The 25,711-nt window shown below is 31.0% G+C and overlaps 2 protein-coding genes across 4 annotated transcripts; both read left to right on the forward strand.

Moving 5' to 3' along the window:
• The first annotated feature begins 801 nt into the window (after window positions 1-801).
• LOC114716932 (protein DETOXIFICATION 12-like) lies at window positions 802-10,851 on the forward strand. Its single transcript, XM_028902006.1, has 7 exons — window positions 802-1,156; window positions 6,162-6,706; window positions 6,988-7,074; window positions 7,216-7,272; window positions 7,419-7,657; window positions 8,159-8,364; window positions 10,650-10,851. The coding sequence occupies exons 1-7, from the start codon at window positions 902-904 to the stop codon at window positions 10,710-10,712; spliced, it is 1,452 nt and encodes a 483-aa protein (XP_028757839.1). The 5' UTR covers window positions 802-901; the 3' UTR covers window positions 10,713-10,851.
• Window positions 1,126-24,845, forward strand: LOC114716933 (protein DETOXIFICATION 12). Of its 3 annotated transcripts, XM_028902008.1 has the most exons (9): window positions 1,126-1,135; window positions 6,677-6,683; window positions 21,593-21,804; window positions 22,610-23,154; window positions 23,255-23,341; window positions 23,466-23,522; window positions 23,611-23,849; window positions 23,954-24,159; window positions 24,562-24,845. In XM_028902008.1, the coding sequence occupies exons 3-9, from the start codon at window positions 21,718-21,720 to the stop codon at window positions 24,622-24,624; spliced, it is 1,284 nt and encodes a 427-aa protein (XP_028757841.1). In that variant the 5' UTR covers window positions 1,126-1,135; window positions 6,677-6,683; window positions 21,593-21,717; the 3' UTR covers window positions 24,625-24,845. The 3 variants fall into 3 exon arrangements, with proteins under 3 accessions (XP_028757841.1, XP_028757840.1, XP_028757842.1); XM_028902007.1 differs by lacking the exons at window positions 1,126-1,135; window positions 6,677-6,683 and having other exon boundaries at window positions 21,367-21,804; XM_028902009.1 differs by lacking the exons at window positions 1,126-1,135; window positions 6,677-6,683 and having other exon boundaries at window positions 21,710-21,790.
• Window positions 24,846-25,711: the final 866 nt, after the last annotated feature.

A 25,711-nucleotide genomic window follows, 5' to 3' on the forward strand; every position in this document is an offset into this window, starting at 1 on the left:
GGACATTATAGGACCCATCAAGTTTTCCCCAACTTTTTCAGAGAGATCTCGAGAAGAAAATTGAAAATTTTTCTTTCACTTCACTATGCCATTTGCTTACTCCTCATAATGCCATCAAGTGACTTTCACCATCATTTTCTCACTCCAGCCAATCATTTCGAGTCACTTTCATAAGTATGAAAAATATATTTCTTTCAATATATTTTTAAATATGAAAAATGCATTTGATGCATATATCATTTGATTTTTTTTCTTTTCAATTTATTCTTTGATATTTAAAATATATTTTTAAACATACAAATATTTGCTTCTAAAATATATACATATCAAAATATATCTTTTTCAGATATTTTTATATTAAATGTTTACTAACATTTTATTTTACAAACTACGTAAGAACCAAGATTTATTTTAATTGTGAATAAGAATTGATTTAATTAGTAATGAAACAGCTTGTATTCATATCCAATAAGGTTCTAAATCTGAATCCTACAATTGATATGAGAGTTCTGTTAGTGGATACCTCTACACGTGTCCATGAGTCTGAAAACATGCCTTGACTTTAATAAATTTTTAAGACTCAACTTATCTAAACTTTATTAGTATAAAAAAAAAGATTTATGTGAATTATTTACATGATTCTTTTTCCTCTTTCCAATAAAAAATCTTAATTATAAATCGTCTTGCGTGCGGCCCAAGTGGCTTAGGTCATTCTAAATTAAACTTTACAACTTGAGTTATTATTCTATAAATAATAAAGCCAGCGCAGGGTCATCAAAGAGATAAAAGAACAGAAGTTCAATCAGTATCTTTCCCCCTTCCCTTCTCTCTTTCTCTCTGCGTATTCATTTTTCCGCCATTAAAATACTCTGAAGAAAGATCAGAGAGACAACATAGGACGATGGAAGAGAGCCTGGTGATGAAGAAAACAGAAAGAGACAATAATTCTAGAAGCTTCCGGCTGCTCACATGGAGGACCTTCAAGGAAGAAGTGAAGATCATTGGTTACATCGCGGGACCCATGATTCCTGTTCTCTCTTCTCAATTTCTGATTCAGGTTGTCTCGATTATGATGGTTGGTCACCTGGGTGAGCTTTCTCTCTCTAGCACATCCTTGGCTATCTCTCTCTCTGGCGTCACTGGCTTCAGCTTTCTTGTAAGCTTCTCCTCTCTTCTCATCACTAACTCTCTTCTCTTCTATCTTCTCCCTTCGTACTTAGCTTTTAACATTAAACTTATGATATTTATCCTCTTCGCTAACCATTCAATGTGGATTTGAGTTAAATTGGACACTAATTAGTATAAGTTGGTGTGAGCGTACTTCTTACTTCTTAGGGCAACATTGTCAGTGATAGGCACCGCCACTGATTCGGGAGCATTTAAAAAATTGCAGATTAGAAATTTTAAATGTGAACACTTTAGATAGTTTAGATTTCATTAGAAGGATGAGTACACTAGACTTCTTAGTGTTGTGACGAGCCATAAGTGAGAACTGCTCATTTGTAGATTCTACATTAACCAATATCATGACTAATACTTGATTTTCAAGAATTAGTTTCACTAGAGGTTTATACTTTTGCTTTTTAAAAGGTTTTTTTAATAGGTATAAATTTTTTTAAAAAATAATATCTTAACTATTAATATTTTTAAAATAATTTTTAATTTAAAAATTATTACTTACAAATTTTAAATTTAGACCATTAAAATTATAGGACTCATTACAGAAACTGATTCCTTTCTGGTAACTTTGTTTGAAGGGTTGTAACTTTCAAGCCACTTAATTAAGGAGAGGCGGTTAAGTGATTAAATTTACTTAAAAATATTTTTTCATTTAATAACTTATAATAAAAAATTAAGAAGTGCTTATCCTATCTTTGAAGAATTGCCCTATTATAGGAGTCCAACGAAGGGAGAGTCTGAGAAGCATCAAAATCGCTTTAAAAAAAACATTTTTTTAATATAATTTGATATAGAATTGTTCTCACATACTTATTTTTATACTGTAAAATTATTTTTCAAAAACTAATGCAAATATCCCTGAACTAAAATAAGCAGGTGGATGTGTGCTTGTTTTGCGTTCTTATTTATTAAAGAAACAGCCGTATGTTTAGGTACGGCTCTTGATATATATAGTATATTTGAATAAGAAACATTTAGGTTTTAATTATTTTTTGGTTAAGGTGTAATTTTGACTCATGTGCAATTTTGTCTCTAATCTTTTAGTGGTGTAATTTTGCTCCTGATTTATTTTTCAGGTACAATTTTGCCTTTGAAATTTTTTTCTCGTGTGTAATTTTGCCCCAAGGTAAAATTACATCATAAAAAAAAAAAGATGAAGGTCAAAATTATACCACTAAAATGACTAGAGGCAAAATTACACTGAAAAATAGATTGGGGTTAAAATTACACCTTAATTTTTTTTTATGATAAAGGTTTTAATTATTTATTGTTCTCTACTATAGTCAAAGATTTAATACACTAATTTATTTTATTACCAAATGCATATGACTGGATGTTTTTTAGTGCTTTGGTCTTCTTCATTGGGTGGTTAGCGGATGTGACATATATTATTATTAAATTTTATCTCTGTTTTTTTTGTTTTATCACTCTCTTATAAAACTTGCTAAATGTACATTGAATGATTTGTTTACAGCAATGCACTTAGAAAATTAAGTTATAATATTTTTGGAGAACACTCATTTTAATTATTACAGGTTGTCACTATGATTTGGCAAAGTTTGGTTTTAAATTCAACTTTTATGACCTTTTTAAATGAAAGTATATGAAGTGAAGAAGTAAACACAATATATAAAGTTTGATCTTGTATATATAATACTACTTCCGGTCCTAATTATAAGAGCTAGTTGACTAATTTGAGAAAATTAAAGAAAGAAGTTAAGTTAGTTATTTGTAACAAATATGTGTTATCTTTTCTAAAATATCCTTACTAATTAAGTGTATTGGCTAGAACTACCATTGCTAGAATGATTACTTTAGGAAAAAATACATAAATATGAGAGACAAAGTAGATTGAGATCTTATATTTAGAATTAAAATAAAAGTCAAACAGGGTCTTATATTAAGGACCGGATGTAGTAATATATATTTAAATATAGAATACTAATAATTTACCTATAACCACCCCTGACTTTAGATGCTTTAATTTATTAGTATTATTTAAATTATTCGTCCATAGATCAAACTAATTTAATCGAAAGTGGTTTTTCAGCGTCATAATTATTCATTAATAATTGTTTGTTTAATATAATTGTGCGCACACCATCCTATGAAAGCAATACAATTTATTTGATGGAAACTAGGGGTGTCTGAAATGAAATCCATCTAATAATGTCGATTTATTTGATTGAATTTGACTAAATTAAAAGTCGAAAAAATTGAGCAAGTAATGACTAATTAGATGAATTTTGACTGAAAACTAAACTATCTTGGTTCTTTTGGGAGTCTGAGTTATATATATATTGGTTTGATTGTTGAATATTGATAATAGATACTTAATAATATCAAGAAAAAAACTTATCATATATATATTAATGTGTTTCTAAATAAATAAATATTTTTCCTTTCCTCTATATTTTAATTCTGGGTTAGAAAATCTTAATAGAAACGTAGTTGACTTGGTAATTAATAATCAAAGACTTGGCTATTTCTTTTTTTTTTTTTTTAAATCTTTATTCCTTGCCAGAACCATGAACATAATTATTGAAGGTCGCTATCTGTTGCTATCGGTGATAGGATTTAAAGTTTAAACATGAACTTGTTCTTGTAGATAATTTTTATTTTGTAGTATCCTTTATCATATTTGAAAATCGTCCCAACCACGTACTCTTTAGGTTGTTTTTGGGAGTTTTTTCAAAATGGAATGGAATGGGGTGGGACGGCTAAAATGATTGTGCCATTGTTTGGGATTTTTTTAAAAAAATAAAATAGGCTCGAATGGCTTGATATATATGGCCTCATGTCATCTTCAGCGTGAAAGGAGTCTCCCCACTTTTCTTATCATTGGCTTTCTTTTACTTTCTTATTTTTGTCGTTGGACTTTAAACGATTGAGATTTAATATGTTTATAAAAATATTAGTTTAATATTAATTAACAAAAAATGTATGAATAAATTTAAATCATTAAACTTTGATCTAAATAGGTCAATTTTTTATACTTTTACTTTTTATAACCGTTTAAAATTGATTAATGAGGGAATTGGATGATAACGGAAGCAGAGAAGTTCTCTCCCCATTCAGTCCTAGCCATCTGAATCCCATTTTTTCAGATCCCAAGTTAAGGGGTCAAGGATAGAATGGATTGAAACAAATAATTTTTTTTTTTGGTGAGATTGAAACAAATAATATTATTACAAAATAATAATAATATGCTACACCTTATAATTTTACTTGATTTTTAATTATGTTTTATAATTTTTTTATCATATCTTTATAGTTTCACTTTATAATTAATTAGATTAACAGGTCCATGTAATTTTAGCTGACTGATAAAAAACATAACAGTGACTTAATTAAAAATTAGATGAAATTATAAGAATTTGCATATTAATTTTCCCTTTTGCAAAATTACCTGCATTCTTAACGGTCCTTTCCTCTCTTTTTTCTCATCATAAATTGGAAAAACATAATTATAATTAATTTCATTCTACTAATTTGACAATAATTATCAGATAGTGGTCCCAATAAAATTTCAAAACAATGGAGGGATCGGCTCCGTTTCATCTCATCCCTCTCCCTTCTGTTCCATTTCATTAGTGGCGGTTTCGTTTCATTCAATGATAAATTGACACATACCCTTAAAAATCAATTAGTACAGCCTTAAAAGTAAATAAGACAGAATTAGTAAAATGACATCTCATTATCATTATCATTATTATTGGTACTGTTATTATTATTATTACATTTGCCAGCACGTGTCATTATTTTTACAGGTTTTTTTTGGTTTCGGTCTTGTTAATGCAGGCCCCTTAGGTTAGGAGTTGGGCCTTGGGACCACATCTTTTATTATAAAATGTTTAACGTATTTCCCTACGCCCCCTTCATAGACAATTAGATGTGCACTGCTATAGTTTTGATCAAATGATTTATTATTGCCTTGCCCTCTAAAAACAAATTGGCACAGTACTGCCAAGCTCTCTCTCCTTGTAGGAGGTCATAGCTTCAATCTTACTCCCTTATGTACAAATAAACCTTAGTCGTATTATATTATATTGATGCCAATTAGCAAGGCTATTAAAAAATTGCCGGTCTAAAAAGCTCAGTCAGAAAAAACCTGAATCAATCCAACCTAGAAAAAAGCAACCCGAGCAAAAAATCAGGTTGAACCGGACCAGCATTGGGCATGGAGTCAAACCATGTTCCGAATTGACTCTTCAGACCAAATGATTTGTTCGAACCCGGTGCCTATATTTATTTTCTTTAATTTATATTATTTTTTCACCTAATCCTTCTTCCTCATATAATTATTTCTAATGCTTGCTATTTTATTTTCAAATTTACATTGGTTTATTTTGTATACATGAGATGATTGTATGGTCTAAATAAAAAAAATAGCTGCCTTTTTGTTAAATAAAAAAAAAAATACTTGAATGGAAAAGCAACCTAGACCGGTCTAGTAACCTTGTGGACTATGTCCAACTCGATCTTGGTCTTGGGCCTAACCAAATTAGACAGATTCTCGGACCAAAATTTTCAGCCCAATCTTTTTTCAGATCAAGCTTCAGGTTGATACCTAACCTAGTTCAACATAGTCTTTGTGCGGCCCAAGCAATCAAAGATTTAGTTGCATAAATATTAAAACTTATGTATGATGGTTTATTGTAAAAGTTTAAAGTGTAGCGAAATTATCTACATGCAACCTAAACCTTAGAGGATATGTATAATAGCAAAACAAAAATCCATAGATATTAATAGGATAATCTCTTAGCATTATCTTTAAAGTAATATCAATGATATACAAAAGAAAGGACATTTTATTCCATAAAAACAATGCTGATAAGTGATTCAGCTAGTTGATTCTCATTACCATTGTTTAGCACATAAGCTCGATCAATATCTTCCCCCCACCCATCGTCAGAACATACACACATATATGTATATATTGTCCCAAAGACAAGTCATTATTGATTGTACATGTGTTACAGTTGGGATTGGCAAGTGGACTAGAAACCTTGTGTGGACAAGCTTATGGAGCTCAGCAATATCAGAAGCTTGGAACTCTAACATACACTGCCATATCCTCTCTCATACTAGTTTCTGTCCCACTGTCTCTCATTTGGATCAACATGGAAGCAATCCTGGTCTTCATAGGCCAAGATCCTCTTATATCACATGAAGCAGCCAAGTTCATAATCTGGCTTATTCCTGCACTTTTTGGATTTGCAGTTTTGCAGCCTCTGATTAGATATTACCAAATGCAAAGCCTGGTTCTTCCCATGCTGATCAGTTCTTGTGTCTCTCTTCTTCTCCATGTGCCTCTTTGTTGGGCTCTGGTGTTCAAGTCTGGGCTTCACAATGTTGGTGCTGCACTGGCCATTAGTATTTCAATATGGGAAAATGTGATTATTCTTTGGTTATATATGAGATTCTCTTCTTCTTGTGCTAAGACTAGAGCTCCTATCTCTATGGAGCTTTTCAAAGCTATTGGAGAGTTCTTTAGATTTGCTGTCCCTTCTGCAGTTATGATATGGTAATTTCATCTTTCTATTTCTCCCTCTTCAAGCACAACCTAACTATTGATTGAACAAACATAACATTGATGAATAGGAAACGATTCAGAGATTTTAGACTATGGGGTAATATATGCAGAACTAATTGAAGAAGTGAGTCGATTTAGAGAAAGAATATGGGTTTATAAAGTTAGTAAAGTCTGGTTTTTTATGAAATGGAGATTCACTTAAAATTTGAAGCACATTTTCATAACAATAAGGTCTATATAGTGAATTGGGTTGACGTTGATGATGATTTCAGCTTAGAATGGTGGTCATTTGAGCTTCTGATCTTGCTATCTGGGCTATTACCAAATCCACAGCTTGAAACTTCAGTTCTATCTATTTGGTACGCTTCAGAAACACAACTCTTTTTCAGAGATCTTGCTTAATTAAGAACTGAAATCCATGTTTGTGATCTTCCAATTTTCTCAGACTTCACTTATTATTACTACTGTGATTTTCTAATACTGTTTTTCTCCTTAAACAGCCTTAACACCATTTCCACTCTATATTGTATTCCCTATGGAATTGGTGCAGCAGCAAGGTAACAAAAGCGTATAAAAACTCCTATATATATACATATATATATGTTTGTGTATTAAAACACACACACAGTTATTTATCTTTTTACTTGTGAACTGCTATGTGACCTAGGTTACTTTGTTCATAAATATCCGTGTATATGTGTAGTACAAGGATTTCAAATGAATTAGGAGCTGGGAATCCAGATGTTGCAAGAGTATCTGTAGTGGTTACAATGTGTATTGCAGTGTTGGAGACAACAATTGTAAGCACAACACTTTTTGCCTGTCGCCATGTTTATGGCTACACTTTCAGTAATGAGAAGGAAGTTATTGATTATGTCACTTTCATGGCTCCTCTAGTTTGTCTCTCCGTTATTCTCGACAGCATACAAGGTGTTCTCTCAGGTATATCTGAACATAGAGATATATCTATGTAACATTGTGTTGTGCCCTAGAGACAACAAAAGTATGCAAGTATAGGTTTGGTATTACACGTTAACCCAAAACCGTAATACTCATTTCAATCTTTAATATAAGAGCCACTTAACTAATTTAGTTAGATTAAGAAAATCAACTATAAGTTAGTTAATTGTAATAAATATAACATGATCTTCCTAAAATACCCCTGTACAATATTATATTATATATCAGTTTATAAGCCAAGTAAATTAGTTTGGTAAAAACGATCAATATGAAAGATAAGGTGAATTGTAGTTTTATTAAGACCAAATTCAATCCCTAAGACCTTAATTAGCTTATATATTAAGGACTGAATGGAGTATTAAATATATGGGTCCTCAATCTGTATCTATTAAATGTGAAACTTGTTCCTATTTCCATCTGACAATTGATCACTCGCACATTGTTTGAATTAAAGTCTTGACATTAAAATAAACAATGGAACAGGGATTGCTAGAGGTTGTGGGTGGCAGCACATAGGGGCTTACATTAACTTAGGAGCCTTTTACTTGTGTGGGATCCCACTGGCTGCTACATTGAGTTTTTGGGCAAAGTTGAGAGGAAAAGGCCTTTGGATTGGCATTCAATTTGGCTCTTTTGTGCAAACTGTTCTACTTGCCATCATAACATGTCGTATAAACTGGGAACAACAGGTAAACCTTCTAATTTTCATCTTCTTGTTATGGATTCATCAAAAGCTTATAGCAATTACTAAGAATGAAAATTGGAGAAAGACATATAAGGATCACTGAGATATGGAAATCCCAAAATGATCCTCGAAATGACTTAATTCCTGTGAATCCCAAGTGATTATTCCAACATTAAGTTTTTTCTAAGATGACCCAATTGCCCTCATTAAAATTAGTTGTCACATTGTTGCTGTCATCATTTAATAAGTTAAGGTTGTTGCTTAATAAATTATTGTTGTCATTGACATTCAACAAGACACTTTTGTGGAGTTAGTTCCTTAGTTGTTGCAAGCTTTTACTTTCCCGGTCTTTTATTATAAGAAACAACTACCAAAATTATGTGATTCCAATTATTAGTTAAATTTACTTAAAAGTAATACATATACAAGATATATACATTTTTTTTAATTATGCCCTTGGTTGTAAAGAGAGCACATGAGAAATAAGGAGTGAAAATTTACTACAGAGAATGGGGTAAAAGTGGAGAGGTCAGTTTAACATTTCAGACAAAGAGTACTTATTTCATATATTTAAATATAGCACTATGTTAGAGATTATTTCTTATAGGGTTAAGGTGCAATTTTAACAACAAAGTTTTCCCGAAAGAGCACTGGGCACCATAAAGTTTATTTGGGTGTAAAAATATACATGAAGTTGTCAAAAGGGAGCATCTGGCACCATGCCGTTAATGCCCATCAGTTTGCCGTTAGAGGGGCCCACAAAGTCAGTTTTAAGGTGCATTTTTAACAACAAAGTTTGTATCAAGTGGCATTAGGCACCATGAAATTTATTTGGGTGTAAAAATATACATGAACTTTGTAAAAGGAAAAAAATAACAAAATTCTTCAACCTCCATAAACATCCATTAATTTTATTCCTTTTGGTCTCACCAAATGCTATATTTTCTCTCTGTAAATTTTCACTTCCAAGCCGATCCATCTTTCTCTCATCATAGTCAACACACACACTCTCTCTGTCATGTTGTTTTCTGAGCCTCCAAGCCTTTTATATGTATTTAAGCAAAACACATATTTCCCTTCTAAGATATGAGATTCATTCTTTGCACCCGAGTACTACCTCCAGTCCTTAATATACGATCCGATTGACTAATTTGAGGAGATTAAAATAAATAAATAAATTACTTTAAATATTATATTATTTATTTATTTGACGTAATAGCATATAGTACATGATCTCTCTAAAATATTTATATGCATCATTAAATTATATATTAGTTTACAAGCTAAGAAAATTATTTGGAGAAAAAACAATAAATATAATATTTTAAAGTAATTTATTTATTTATTTTTAATCTCCTTAAATTAGTCCATTGCATCATATATTAAGGACTAGAGGTAGTACTTGGATGTAAGCAATAAACCTCATATCCTAGAAGGGAAAAATGTGTTTTGCTTAAATACATATAAAAGGCTTGGAGGCTCAGAAAACAACATGACAGAGAGAGTGTGTGTGTTGAGTATGATGAGAGAAAGATGGATTGGCTTGGAAGTGGAAATTTACAGAAAGAAAATATAGCATTTGGTGAGACCAAAAAGAATAAAATTAATGGATGTTTATGGAGGTTGAAGAATTTTGTTATTTTTTTCCTTTTACAAAGTTCATGTATATTTTTACACCCAAATAAATTTCATGGTGCCTAATGCCCCTTGATGCAAACTTTGTTGTTAAAAATGCACCTTAAAACTGACTTTGTGGGCCCCTCTAACGGTAAACTGACGGACATTAACGGCATGGTGCCAGATGCTCCTTTTTGACAACTTCATGTATATTTTTGCACCCAAATAAACGTTATGGTGCCCAGTGCTCTTTCAGGAAAACTTTGTTGTTAAAATTGCACCTTAACCCTTTCTTATAAAAAAAAGGATGGAGCAAGTAATAAATTAGAATTGTTATTTTACTTGTTTGGGAGAGGGTAGTTAGTGGGTGTTTTTGGTGGATATTTTGGGAGTAATGTTTGAGAAGGGTAGTTAGTCGGCGTGTTTTTTTTTATTCGTTTGCTTTGTTGCTTTTGGGCCATAAGCCCTTCTTCTTTAGCCCAAAAAGTTGTTATTTACTAAATTATTGTTGTCATTTCGATTTTTTTTCCCATTTTTTAAGGATATTTAGATAATTAATCTCACTATAATATTTAATCCCAGACTAGTCCTTTATGACTTCATAATGATTAGGTCTTTTTGAGTTCTTGATTTGTGATGCTTAAAATTGTTTTGGTGGTATTGTAAATGCAGGCTAGGGATGCCAGAAGAAGGTTATGTGATGAATCATTCTTACTGGAGAACGGACTCATATGAGCGCACAACTACTAGCCAGGGGCAAATTTCCATAGCCCATATTGAGTGACTTGTTAACGTTAATTAGTTTGGGTTTGGATCTTCTGAACTTGAAAATTTTTAAAGTATCTATTATAATAAAGTATCTATTATAAAAAAATTTCTGAAAGAATCTGTTATAAAAATTTTTCCAAAAAAAGTGCTTACATTTAGTGTCTAATAATGTCTTAAATAAAATTATCTTTAATAGGAAGACACCTATACAAAACAACAACAACAACTAAAAAACGAAGAGCTATGTATAACGAGGGAATCACATTCTGCCCGGTCCAAATCCTTCTCTATACATAGACATACGCACACAATAAATAAAACTTACTCATTTTAAAGTTATAATTCTGCACGTCTTATTAAAATATTTTTAAAGAAATTTATTTTATGGATATGATCCTTTATGTCATAAATTAAAATGTTTTTTAATTTTTTTATTTTAACTACTTTAATTTTTAATATAAGTCACTTGTAACACATTTTTTGCATACCAAAAAATGTATTAAATTGACAAAATTTTCTAATTTTATCTTTATTAAAGTTTTCTCTCTATATTTATAAATCATTCTCATATCTCTCTCTTCCTTCTCTTTCCAATGAGAATTAAATAAGAGTAAAATTAGAAAATAAATATTAAATATATTACAGGTGATTATACTTGGGATCAAAAGTCAAAACTTCTTCTTAGAAGTGATTTATATTTATTTATTTTAAGCATAAAAATATTAATTATAATAAGAGCAAACCTTTCCATGTTCCTTAAATTCAGTACATCTAATTTTCCAATCAACAAGTGCCACCTAGATTCATTAAACAGATAATCATTTAATGCCATTCCTCCTCTCCAACTCCATTTCACGAGCCTGAGATCCCATTTTCTGATCTGCTTTTCTTGATTGCCCTTTCATGGGACCCATTTGCTTCAAGCGCAGCTCTCATAAATCAGGGTTCAGAACCTCTCCATTGAAACTTCTCTCTATTTTGCCTCCACTAAAAAAACGACGTCGTTGAGTTTCGAACTGAACAAATGAGGAAAATGGATTTTAGAAGGACAGCGTCGTTTTCTCAGTGGAGGCAAAATGGACAGAAGCGCTACAGTGGAGACATTCCGAACCCCATAAATCATCCTACCGGCTCAGCGCAAAGTCCAATTTTTTGGCACTTTTAAGGCTGTGTTTGGCTCAATAAAAAGAATAGGGGGAGAAATTTTAGTAGAGGGAAAGGAGGGGAGAGATTTTAATATTATTTTATTTGAATTAATACAAGCGGAGGAGAGGAGAAGAATTTCAATATTACCTTATTTGGTTTAGAAAGAAAGAGGCAGCAAAATATTTTTATACGGACAACTTTGCCTTTATATAATTTAAATTAATTTTTTACAAACTTTATAGAGTAATTAATAAAATATGATTATAAATAATATTTAATATATGAGATCAATTTTTATAATTAGCAAAATTAAATAAATATAATGATAATACATAATTAATAGTTATTCCTCCGGTTCTAAATATGAGACCTTTATATATACTAGTATAAGGGTCTTATATTTAGGACTGGAGCATTATTATATATCCAATAACTATAGTTATATTTATATCCAAAATCTGGTCTAATGAAGTAAATATGTTTAATTTGAGTATTTTTTTCAGCTTTTATTTTTCTCTGTGTTGTTGATACGAGTGGTCAAATAACTTTTTCAAAAACGATATAAATGACTTATTTGTATGTTTTTGTTTTGAATGCTTGATTTACGTTTGGAAATTAAAATATATTTGATAGTAACTTTTTTTTAAATATTTGATAACATATAAATGGGGGAAGAGATGTATGATTGAATCCATAAATATACCAAGTCACATACAATTTAGTAGTAAAGAGTAACATGGAATTATTAAAAAATAATATAGGCATATTAGTCAATACAAGCCAAAATATTTCCCTTTCCTTCTAAATTCTCCCAATTTTGGAGGGGAGGCTGATGAGAGGTGAGGAGGGAAAATGTTACAAAATTTTTCCTCCCCTCTTAAAATTTTAATCTTGCCAAACAAGAAAAATTGATTAAAACCCCTCCTTCTCCCTCTCCTCTCCTCCAAATCCTTCATACCAAACGGACCGTAAATACCACCTCTGTTTTTTAATATAAGATTTTGTTTTATTTTTATTTTGATCCTAAATATAAGATCCTAATCTACTTTGTCTTTCATATTTATCTATTTTTTTTAAGATAGTCCTTCTAATAATAGTAGTTCTAGCCAATAAACTTAATTAGCAAGGATATTATAGAAAAAAAACAATACCCATTTGTTACAAATAACTCACTTAGCTTATTTTTTTAATCTACTTAAATTGGTCAATTAGCTTTTATATTTAAGACTGGAGATGGTGCATTTCAATTCAATATTGTAAGAATTAAATAATTAATTTTTTCTTTGTATACATACTATATTAATAGAGCACAACTCAAATTATAGATAATCTTCTATTAGTAATTTTTATAAAAAGAATATCATTCAAAAGCTTGCAAATTAAAATTTCAAAATCTTAGATCATTTTACAAGGATACTAAAATTAACTAATAAATTATCTTTTGATCCTTTAACTTAATTATAATAATTTTTTTATGATCGTTTATAGCAAATGTTAACTACAATTTTTTTTTTTTGTAATACAAGTTATCAACTATTGAAAAATAATTAACATTTAATTTATCGATAATCTATACACTATTTAAGGAATTATTTAATTCTCTTCGATTTACTTGTGTGAATTCTCATTGTAATTTTATATCATTAAAAAATAATCTTGAAATAATTATTTTGAGCCTCCAATCTTAACTAAACTAAATGCATCAATTCACAGTTAAAAATAATAAATTTTTTATTGATACAATTAAAAATAACCGAAAATAGATATTTGTCAAAATTATATAAGAAGACTCGATCAAGAAGAAGAAATAGAGGATTTTGCTTCCTCAAACTTTTCTTATGTAGAGATAAGGATAAGAGGGAGTTGGATACATTGGACATGGAATCTGGTCAGCAACCAATATAAGCCAAATCAAAGTGGATAAAATTTATTGTCAATGAAAAAGCAATTTCTTAAATATTATGCGAATTTAAATTATAGTGCTATTTTAATTAAAAAAATAATACTACTTTTGGTGTTTAATATAAGAGCTAGTTGACTATTGAGTAGATTAAGAGAGTTTGTTAAGTTAGTTATTTATAATAAATAGATATTTTCTTTTCTATGATAATCTTACTAATTATGGGTCTGTTTGGATCAGCGATTGAAAAAGTAGCTTATTGAAAAAGTAGCTTATGGAGAAGTGAAGTTGGGTGAAAGCTAAATTAAATAAGCTAAATTGTGTTTGGATTGTAGTTCAGAAAAGCTAGTTTGTAAAAGTGAGATTGGTAAAAAGTTGTTTGGATTATGGTTGAGTAAAAGTAAGTTTGGTTGTAAAATGACCAAAATAGGTATGAGTTTTAATAAATAACGAAACATGATTAAAAAAATAATTTTACATAATACAATAAACTTAAAATAATTTAATATGAAGAAGTGCAAATCGAAATCAGTCACTGATGATAATTTCTTAGCAATTCATAAGAAAAATCCACAAAATCAAGAAAACTAAAAAGAAGAAATAGGGGGGAAAAGGAACGAAATGCAATTGAAGTGAATTGAAAATTTTCGTACGTACCTGTGTTCGTTCATTTTCCAGTGATCAGGATCATCTGGGTCTAACAGAATTAGCACCCAGTCTTCTGGCGAGGAGGTGACGAATCTTGTTGGGTGGCAGAAGAGACAGGTCGTGGGAAATGAGAGCTTTGGTCAAGAAAATACGAAAGTGGATGAGGGAATAATGGCAGAGAGAAAAATAAAAGCGAAATGATTCTTGGCACACCACGGTCCAAAACAAGCTTTTCAAATAAGCTCCTCTTAGGAGCTTATTTTGAAACGCTCAATCATGCAGCTTATCAACCACAAGCCCAATTGGACATGAGCTCTCCCAAACATGGTAAATCTTCCAATCGGGCTCGTAGTGAAGATAAGCTACTTTTAAGCTCAAAAAAAGTGATGCCAAATAGGCACTATATGTATTAGTTACAACTACTATTTGATAAAACCTATAATATATATAACTGCTATAATGACTATATTAAAAAACTAGAGAAATATGAGAGACAATATAAATTAGAATTTTATATTTAAGACCAAATTAAATATCAAATTAGTTTTTATATTGTGAGTAATTAGGAGAGCGTTAGCAACTCTTTTGGCCTGTTTGGCTCCTTAATTCATAAGTAATGGAATGTAATGTAATAGGAGGGAACATGATGTAATGTAAAGATAATTATAATAAGTTTGTTTGGGTTAATATTAGGAATCTCAAAAGATAATAATTTTTTATATTAAATTTTAATAATTATAAAAATGAAAAAGACTAAAATATCCTTATCACATTTTTTCCTTACCCCTTCCCTTCCATGATTGCCTTCCTCCTCCTCCTCCTCCTTCATTGCTTGTTGTCATAGCCAATGTCTAGAAACATAAACAAAGCCATGATTCGGAAGGCTAAAAAAAAAAAGGGAATCATTGGGTGGAAGACAAAAGAGGAATCAGGACTATGGTGACAAACGAGATAGAGGATTGCTAAAGTTAATGTATATTGCCGGTCTTAAATGTCATTAATATGTTTCATTGCCTTCTGATCCAAATGAAAAGAGTCAAGCACTATCATTATCTAATTGATTCATCACTTAATGATTTGTAAGGCCAAAAAAGTTTGTTCAAGTGAATAGCCATGGCTTTTTTTGCTGCTACTATTTTATCCAAATTGTTTAGTTTGCTTTTGTTCATGGTTTAATTTTCACTTGAAGTCGTTTTCATGGGAGGTATTTATTGAGAATTTAGGATGAGTTTTCAAGGTCTAGATGGAAGATCCAAATATCTCAATTCCTAAACTCAATCACCATTGCTAAGTGGGGAAGTTGATGATGGGGGCAAAGTTGATGAATAGGAGGAGTTTAAGGAGTGGTAGCACTCATTAGGGATAAAGTTGTGACACCCATAATGATAAAGCTCGACGGTGCTAATGGAAATGGAGGAGGAGGGTAATGGATGAAGGGATGCGTGAGCAGGTGGAAGTATAGTCAAGGAGACTATGAAGGAGGTGGGGGAGAAAATGTCTTTTTACTAGATTCTCACGTGTTGTAATCCTCATTCACATGTTTTATCAGTGTAATCCCTTTTACATTACTTTAGGTAATCAATATTACAAAATGTAATCCTATTTACGTTATAAAAGTCAAACCAAACAAATAAATCAGCCCTTTGCATTAAGATTACATGTAATCCTGATTCTTGTAATCGAACCAAGCACCCCATTTGTTCTTTTTTAGATTCCTTCTGGTTGCTCTCTGTTGAGTTTATAATTCAGGTTTCTTATAACAATGTAGCTGAAGGTTTGACTTTTAGCTTTTATAATACTACCTTTGTTACTTACAGAGTAGGTTATAGATTTAATTTGATTATAAAGATAAGATCTTAATCTATTTAGTTTTTAATATTTATCCACTTTGCCCTCTAATAATCCTATGGTAAATACAAATGTCATGGAGTTTTTATAAAGAAATAGTTTTAATGCACATGATTGATAAGATATTTTTAAAAAAATAACATATATTTATTACAAATAACTAATTTAACTAATTTTTTGAATGACCATAAATTAGTTTTCTAGCTCTTATATTAGAAATTAGAGTTAGCAAATCAAATTGTCACAAAAAAAGAGTTAGCAGATCAAATATTATTGAAAAGATTTAGGGAAAATTGAGGAGAAGGACCTAAAAAAATTAGTATTTATGGAGAGGGATCTTAAAAATTGTAATTAATTTGAAGGACCAGAGATTAAAATATGAATTTACAATTACGAAATTATCCCTCACCAAATCCCTACGTTATCTCCAAGACCCATCTCAATATTTGACTATTAGTTATCAATTGAAATATAAATTTATAATTACTAAATTGTCCCCCCCATTAAAATTAAAAACTAAATACAGCAATTAACAAAAAATAGAGTCCTATTTTTCAGTCATTCATATCTACATCTACTAGCCTTTCATTCCAATATGGCTGGAAAAATTTTCAGCTTGCGCAACTGCGATTTTGCCCCTCATTCCGATGTGGTTGGAAAAATTATTAGTGAAGCTTAGGTTACTAAGAGATATTATTTACTTGATTTTCATATTTTGGTTAACACAAAGAACTATATTTATATTCATCTAAGAAGCTTTGTATAGGTAGTGTGATTGTGTTCATACGTATGTATAGTTGAGATTAAATGAAGGTACAAATATATACTTTTATATTCATCCAAAAAGTCTTTATATAGAGGCCATGAGAAAATAAGAAAACATTCAGTACAAATAAACTAAAGGAGGGAAACTAATGTTTAGAATATACATACCGTCCAATAAATAGTCTACTAGTTGATTCCTTTTAATTTGTCTTCTTTATTCTAGATTTATAAGAAGATAATTGCTATTGGTAAAAACTTTGGGTGCATCAAAAAGAGATACAGAGAGAGAGAGAAATCAAGTTCAATTGATAATTAACCGTCAAATTGAAATAGAAGAGTGTTGGAGATAATGTAGGGATTTGATAAGGGACAATTTGGTAATTGTAAAAATTTTATTTTAATTTTTGGTCTTTCAAATTAATTACAATTTTTAAGATCCCTCTTAATAAATACTAATTTTTTTAGGTCCTTCTCCCTAATTTTCCCAAAGATCTATTTTCTATACTATGTATTGATTTTTAGGAAAGATCGCCAAACTCACAAGGATGCAAAAATTTTATTTTTGGCCTGTTTGGTTCATGGGATCCTTGAGAATATAATGGAATGCATTGATAGAGAATGTAATCTAATGATGATTAGAAATTATAATAATTTAGAATACTGAGTGTTACTAGTATTAAAAAAATATTCTAGGATATTAGATGAATCACAAATTAAATTAGATATTAATTGCTATTAGAAAAAATGTTTCAAATATAGCTTAACCTTGTATAAAATGTTAGGTCCTAATTTTTTTAATCTCAATAATTATTAACTTAAGGTTGAAGTTTGTGGCTGTGTCTTTTTTTCCCCAGTAATGCTTTTTTTTGTTGCTTAATTTCAAACTATTACATTGTACTACTGTTTTTACACAATAAATATTGTTGCCAATTTTCACTTTGCCCGGAAACGGTGCGCTCCACGTAGAGCGGAGATAAAGGACCATCAAAGTAACAGGAAGAAGCAATGCCCATGGTTACCGTACCAATTTTTTTAATATGAATATATTATTTTATTCTTAATATATTACTACTCTGTTTCTTATTATAAGATTCTTTTAACTAAATTATACAGTTTAAAAAAACTGTTAAAATTAGTTAAAAGCAATTAATATGAAACAAATATAATTTTTTTTTCAAATACACCCCTATATATAGATGGGTGTATTAAATATCTAGGTAAACTTAAAAAGGATTTTGTAAAAAGAAACAAACCTATTTAAAAAATTAGATTTTATAATAAGAGATGAAGAGAGTAACCAACGGGGGTTGGTCCAAGTGGTAAGCGGCTTGGTACCGCTTAAGCGAGGTCTCGAGTTCGAGTCTCAGCGTATGCAGAAATCCATGTTGAGAGACTCACCCACCACAGCCAGGTGCGCGACGCGTGTCGGATCCAGATATAGTCGAAGCAAAGCTCCGGTGAACTGAATAGGCAACCAAAAAAAAAAAAGAGATGAAGAGAGTATAGTATAAATAATTATTTTTTAAAACATATATATTAAATGTAAATAAAGTTAAAAAATTATAATATATTTTAATAAAAAACTAATACAGTTTAAAATTTTTATTAATTTATAAAATTTGATGAAAGCATCTTAATTAGAGGAGTATCGAATCACGTGTTTCTTTTGTCTGGTAAAATAGACTGTCTTGTGGGCCACGATTCGATTGACAGCCCAAAAACCAAAATAATATAAATAATACCACTATATGAATTAAATATCAACTAATTTGTCTTATCAGTAAATCTAAAAATATTTAAGTATTATGGTTAAGAAAGTTAAAACTTACAAGTGGATATACAACTATTTGAGGAGTAAGATCATATGATTTTCCTTAATTAAAAAAAAAAAGAAAGCATTACAATAAAATCTTTAAAAAAACATAATTATTATAAAGTTTTAATGACAATTAAACAACTTGTAATGATATGATCAGAATAGGAAATGATAATCCTTCATTTGTTATTGAGACTTTTTAGGAGTTACGAGTATTTTTTTTTTCTATGAGACCTTATTACAATTTTTTTAAAAAAAAAAGTTGAAAAGTTGGGAGCACATGCTTCTTAAAAATTTAAGAAATAACTTTCTGACTAAAAATTGAAAAATTGTACTTGTCAAATATTTTTTTAATTTTTTTTCAATCCAACATAACTACATAACCCTAACTCTATGGGTATTCTTTCATACTATTAAATACTATCATTTTTATCTAAAAAATAATTTTAATTTTTCAAAAACAAACTATTAAACAAAAAAGTTATATGTATTTGTGTTTTTTAAATGATATATGTATTTGTGTTTGATTACCACTTTTAAAAACGTAAAAGCAATTACTTTCCCTAAACTAAACTAACGCTTAGACATTTGAAGATATTTTTCAAAAATCCATTTTGAATAAATTACCGGAGAACAAAATCAACTTTAAACAATCTAAATAGATTTTGATAACCAAAACATAAAAAGCACAACTTTTTAATCATAATTTATGAAATACAAAATAAATATGTAAAAAAAATTTAGCTTCAATCTACATAAAATGTGTTCATAACTTATAAACACTTAAACAAGTCAATCTAAACAAATACATGCTTGTTAAGGAATTTGGTAAATTGGCACCACACTTTTAGGTTTCTGAATTTCAAATGGTATATTTATGTTATTTTACCTAAATTATAAAGAATTATTATTTTTACCTTTTAAGTTTTTGAGAAAATGACCCAAAAATACCTTTTGAAATTTAAAAAGACAAATAGGTCATGTAAATAAGTGGAAGGACCAAATGAGTATGAGGTAGGAATTGGGGATTTGCAAAGTTTGGTGAAAAAACTAAACTGCCACTAAAGTAAAATGAAAAGTAGCAACAGGTTTTGTAAAGTGACTTATAACTTTCAAATTGAATTTAACTATTTTCATAACGTGTTTTACAATCTGTTATTAGCCATTTACAAACTAGGCGAAACTCAAGGGATTGAGTTGAACAAAATTACTAAACATGTAATATAACTAATCACTTGTAAAATGATAGTACCAATTTTCATAATATATTTCACAACCTGTTATTAGCTATTTTTAAATAATTTTACTAAATATGTAGCATAATTGATAGCTTGTGAAATGAATTTATCCATTTTCATGACATATTTTGCAATCTATTATTAGCCATTTCCGGATAATTTTATTAATATGGAATGTGATTGACAGCTTGGAAAATGAATTTGACTATTCCATAACTCGCTTCGCAATTTGTTGTTAGCAATTTCTAGACAATACTAAACATGTAATATGATTGAGAACTTGCAAAATGAAGTTGACTATCTCCGTAATGCATTTTGCAACTTATTACTAGTCATTTTTAGACAATTTTACTAAATGTATAATGTGATCAACAACTTATGAAATGCATATGACCATTTTCATAACACGTTTTGCAACATTTATTAGTCATTTCCAGATTTAATGCAAATTTTTGGGGGAATTGAGTTAGACAAATTGACTAGACATGTAACGTGATTCACAACTTGAAAAATACATTTGACCATTCATACTATTGACTTGATCAATTTCCACCAAGTATAACCTTTTCGGAGAATTAAACAATGAGGTAAATGTTTTGAGAAATTAGTAGATAATATATAAGTACACCTAAAGTATGTCATAATAAATATTTTAACAATAATTTTCATGATTTACTACATTTGTAATAGAATTGACCATTAAAATGATGGTATTTACCAAAAACCAGTAACCCTGTGACAGCGATTACATTACATATATTCAAATAAGGAATGAGAAAGCCCAGAATACATATATATGTTTTTCAAGTGGTATGATGAAGCTAGAGAAATAGAGAAGTAGCCCATTATATGATTGAAGAATGGTAACATGAGAAACGTAGAGGTAATTTAAAATAATTTTAGAAATTGAAAGTTCAGAGGAATCCTCAACAAGTGAAACAGAGTTGGAAGTTTGGATAGGGATGATTTGGAAGTGAGGATTTGTAATTGTTTTGGAAGAAAAGGGCGCTGGAAATATCGTGAAGGGGAGAGAGAGAGAGAGAAGAACTCTCTTTGATCAGACAAAAAAAGAGTGAAAGAAAGAGTATGTAGGTAAATTGTCAAAAACTGCAAATCCTAAATGAAATTAGAGTTATTTGTCTTTTATGAAATTAGATTGACTTATTTAGAATTTTAGAATGCAATAGGTATTTATATGAGATTTTTCCTAAGTTTTTTATTTAATTTTTTTTTAAAATTTGACCTTATTTAATTTTAAAAATGGAAATAACTGAATTGGAGACTCTGGCATGTGATTGTATATCCCCGCAGCACTGCCACACAGACCAAAACCAAAATCAAGTCTCTGGCATTAGCCTCCCCCCCGTCTCTCTCCCTCGCTCTATCTCTTGTTTCTTCATAAGAACGGTGACTGTGTGAAGGAGGAGGAGGAGGAAGAAGAATAACTGGGAAGAGATGGAAGAGAGTCTTCTAGCAAAAGACAGAGAGGAGAAAGCGGAGAGGCTACTCACATGGGTCAGTTGGAGTCAAGAAGTGAAGAGAATCGGTTACATAGCAGGACCAGTCATTCCTGTTCTCTCTTCCCAGTTCTTTCTTCAGATTATTTCAATCATGATGGCTGGTCACCTCGATGAGCTCTCTCTCTCCGGCACCGCCTTAGCCGTCTCCATCGCCAGCGTCACCGGTTTCAGTTTCCTCGTATGCTTTTTTTTTTTTTTGCCTCGTTAACCTTCTCATTGTTTCTATTCTTTTATCTTCGCTTCGATTTATCTTCCGGTTTCATTTCTGTTTCATTCTTCAATCCACCTTCGATTTATCTTCGTTCCGTATTTTTGTTCGTTTTGTGCTCTATTATTTTGTTGGGTCCGTGTCGAACTTTCAACCATGGTGGGCGCTTGCGAATTGACCATTTGTCGTTTTCTCTTCTTGTGTGAAAAACTTTATGGTTCAATATCGTTCGTTGGATTTTCTTACAATCTTAGCGGCTCCTGCACGTTGCGCATAAATGATGTTGATTGTTTGGCCTTATTTCCTTGTGATGATAATTTTTTTCTCATCAACCCAAAAATTTATGTGAACACAAAGTTTTGAAATGACTGACGTCATTAATTATAGTATATACGAAACTTAGAATAACTGGGGACAATATTGTGCGACTTCAGTCCGAAGATCGTGGAAATTATTACGTGCACACTCAGAGTGATAACAAGCATTTGGGATTGAAATATAAAATCAAACTTCATATATATAATTTATCAAAAAATCTCATTGCAGGATAGTCTTCAAAATAATAAGCTCTCTAAGGCCAGCTCTTCACATAATCAAAGAATAGAATGCTTGTGATTTTGTTTACTTTGCTAATGAATTCCTTTTCCCCTCACATGTAAGGTTGTTCAAGATAAACATTACTTTCCTCACCGTATGCATTAATGACTCTTTCTTTAAACTGAGATTACTACCATTTCTTTTAACTGATTCATTGATCACTGAACATGCCAAACAGGTGGGAATGGCAAGTGGGCTAGAAACTCTGTGCGGGCAAGCTTATGGAGCTAAGCAGTATAAAAAGCTAGGAATGCTAACATACACTGCCACATTTTCTCTCATACTAGTTTGTGTTCCACTTTCTGTCGGTTGGATCTACATGGAAAAGATCCTAGTTTTCATAGGTCAAGATCCTCTGATTTCACACGAAGCCGGCAAGTTCACAACGTGGCTTGTTCCTTCACTTTTTGGATCTGCATTTCTGCAACCTCTGATCAGATATTACCAGATGCAAAGCTTGGTTGTTCCCATGCTCATAAGCTCTTGTACCACTCTTATACTCTATATTCCTCTTTGTTGGGCTTTGGTGTTCAAGTCTGGGCTTAACAGCGTTGGAGCAGCAGTGGCAATTAGTATTTGGATATGGGTAAATGTGATTGTTCTCGCATTATACATGAAATTCTCTTCTACTTGTGCACAGACAAGAGCTCCTCTTTCCATGGAGCTTTTCAGAGGAACTGGGGAGTTCTTGAGATTTGCTGTTCCTTCTGCAGTTATGATGTGGTAAGTTTATCTTTTCTTTTCTTTTTCTTTTTCCCCCTTTTCATGGACTTATTTTTCTAGATTGTATATGTTCTATCCTCATATTGATTTCTATTTTCAGCCTAGAATGGTGGTCATTTGAGTTGCTGATTTTGCTGTCTGGGCTATTGCCAGATCCACAGCTTGAAACTTCAGTTCTATCTGTATGGTATGTTTCAGAACCTGAGATTAAATTATCTGCAATTTTCTTTTGCGACCAACTTTATCTCGTGACATTGCTTCAAAAAGATCAATGTTGTGACTGTTCTAATTTTGTAATCCTCCTTTTGCAGTCTCAACACCCTCTCTACAATCTATACCATTCCTTATGGAATTGGAGCTGCAGCAAGGTTATAAAACAACAGACTCATCCTTAAGTCTGTATATTATATATATAAACTAATATTATGTGCCTCATATTCTTGTTCATGATTACAGTACAAGGATTTCAAATGAATTAGGAGCTGGCAATCCAAATACTGCGCGAATGGCTGTGCTTGCATCAATGTCTGTAGCAGTGTTAGAGACAACAGTCATAAGTGCAACACTCTTTTTCTGTCGTCGTCTTTTTGGTTATATTTTCAGCAACGAGAAGGAAGTTGTTGATTATGTGACTGTCATGGCTCCTCTGGTTTGTGTCTCTGTTATATTGGACGGCTTACAAGGTGTTCTCACAGGTATATAAATCTTCTAGTTTTAATAAGTAAACTACATAAAAGAAAACTAGAACTGTCCCCCCCCCCCCTTTTTTTGCTTTTGAATTTGTGTTTTTTTGGAATAGGGATTGCTAGAGGATGTGGATGGCAACACATTGGGGCTTATATCAATCTTGGAGCCTACTATCTTTGTGGCATTCCACTGGCTGCTACGTTGAGTTTCTGGGTAAAGCTGAGAGGAAAAGGCCTTTGGATTGGCATTCAATTTGGCTGTTTTGTGCAGACTGTTCTTCTCTCAATCATTACATGCCGTATAAATTGGAAACAACAGGTAAGCACACTGAATTTTGTCGTTTTAAAGTTTCAAACTTTAAGGAATGAGATTTAGCTAGATCTCTCTGTGCTAGGTGTGCTCTAAGTACCTTAGCGGTCTGAATATTGAATCACACTATTATTCACAAATAATGAGCAGAGTTCAATCGTTTAAGCAGTCTAGATTACGTAGTTTCAGGTGACTGGTTTGGGGGAAAAAACTCAGGAACCTAATTAAAAATTAGTAAAATTGTACGAACTGATAAAAAGAGGAAAAAAATATAGAGACGTAATTAAAAATCAAGTAAAACTATAAAAATCTGATAAAAAACTATAGGGACATTTAGATTAAACTGTAAGAACTTGCTGAATAATTTTAATTTTAATTTTAATTTTTGAATGTGATATTGTGAATGTGCAGGCCATCAATGCAAGGAGGAGGCTTTTTGAAGAAAAGTTTGCAATGGAAAATGGACTTGGATGAGCAGTCGGCGCGCCCCCCCCCCCCCCCAAAAAAAAGAACTATTTTTCTCCACCCCCACTTTTTTCCTTTTTTCTGGCAGAAGATATGAACTATTTTTCATCCTCAATTTCTTATACTCTTAATTTTGGAAAATAGATGTAGAGAATATGCAAGTTTATATTATTCAATGCAAGGCCTACCACTGTTGGGAAAAAAAATACAAGGCCTACCACTTAGAATTCTATAAATTCTTTTACAAATGATAGATATTATTTCATTAAAATGAGACGTAAAAATTAAAACTCCAAGGGTAGAGTGGAGAAAATCAAACACGTACACCTGAATATTTCCTGAGGCTTCTATGTTTAAAAATTGTGTAATTTGGGAGGTAAGAGTGTTCTAGAGTTTTCAATTGTGATTTGTGAATTTCAGTGCGAATTTTGGTAGAGCAAGAAAATAGAAGAAATGGAGGTGGAAGTGGCATAGGATATGAAAATACCAAAATATCCTTGCCCTTTTTTTTTTTTAATAAAAAGAAAAGCCCTAATATTTCTTGACTCATTGGATGCAAAACAATTACATTCAAGAAAATTCAATCCTTGAAGGAATCAAAATAAGAGGGGGCTGGGCGGCTCTAGCTTTTTTTTTTTTTTTTAATTGATTCCCCTCTTGACCCAAAACCAAACAAAATATTCGGAGGAATGCATACACCAATTCAAGCCGATCAAGAGAAGCTTACGTAGCCATGATACATGTCATCAACTAATTGGGGTATCATTTTTCTGTCTTACATCCATTCCACAAAATGTTTCTCATGTAATAGCATTATAATAGTATTCTTTTCGCTCATTAGGGCGAACTCTTTCACTTATTAGGGTGAATTCAACAGCTCATTTATACTAAAAACTCCTGATTTTCAGGTCTTGGCCCTTAAAAAAAACCAGGCTTATTTGATTAATCCGACTGACCTAACCTATTTTATCAGCTCTATATTTATCGCAATTTTCATAGCATATTCTGAAAAAACTCTTCATAAAACATATCATTGCATGTCCCACATACTTCCACTAGCTAGCTTTGAAAAAAACAAAATATATAGCATTTAGTC

This window comes from Neltuma alba, unplaced genomic scaffold, assembly GCF_004799145.2.
Source record: "Neltuma alba isolate B1F8T4 unplaced genomic scaffold, ASM479914v2 tig00011698_pilon, whole genome shotgun sequence".
NCBI classification, from domain to species: Eukaryota; Viridiplantae; Streptophyta; class Magnoliopsida; order Fabales; family Fabaceae; genus Neltuma; species Neltuma alba.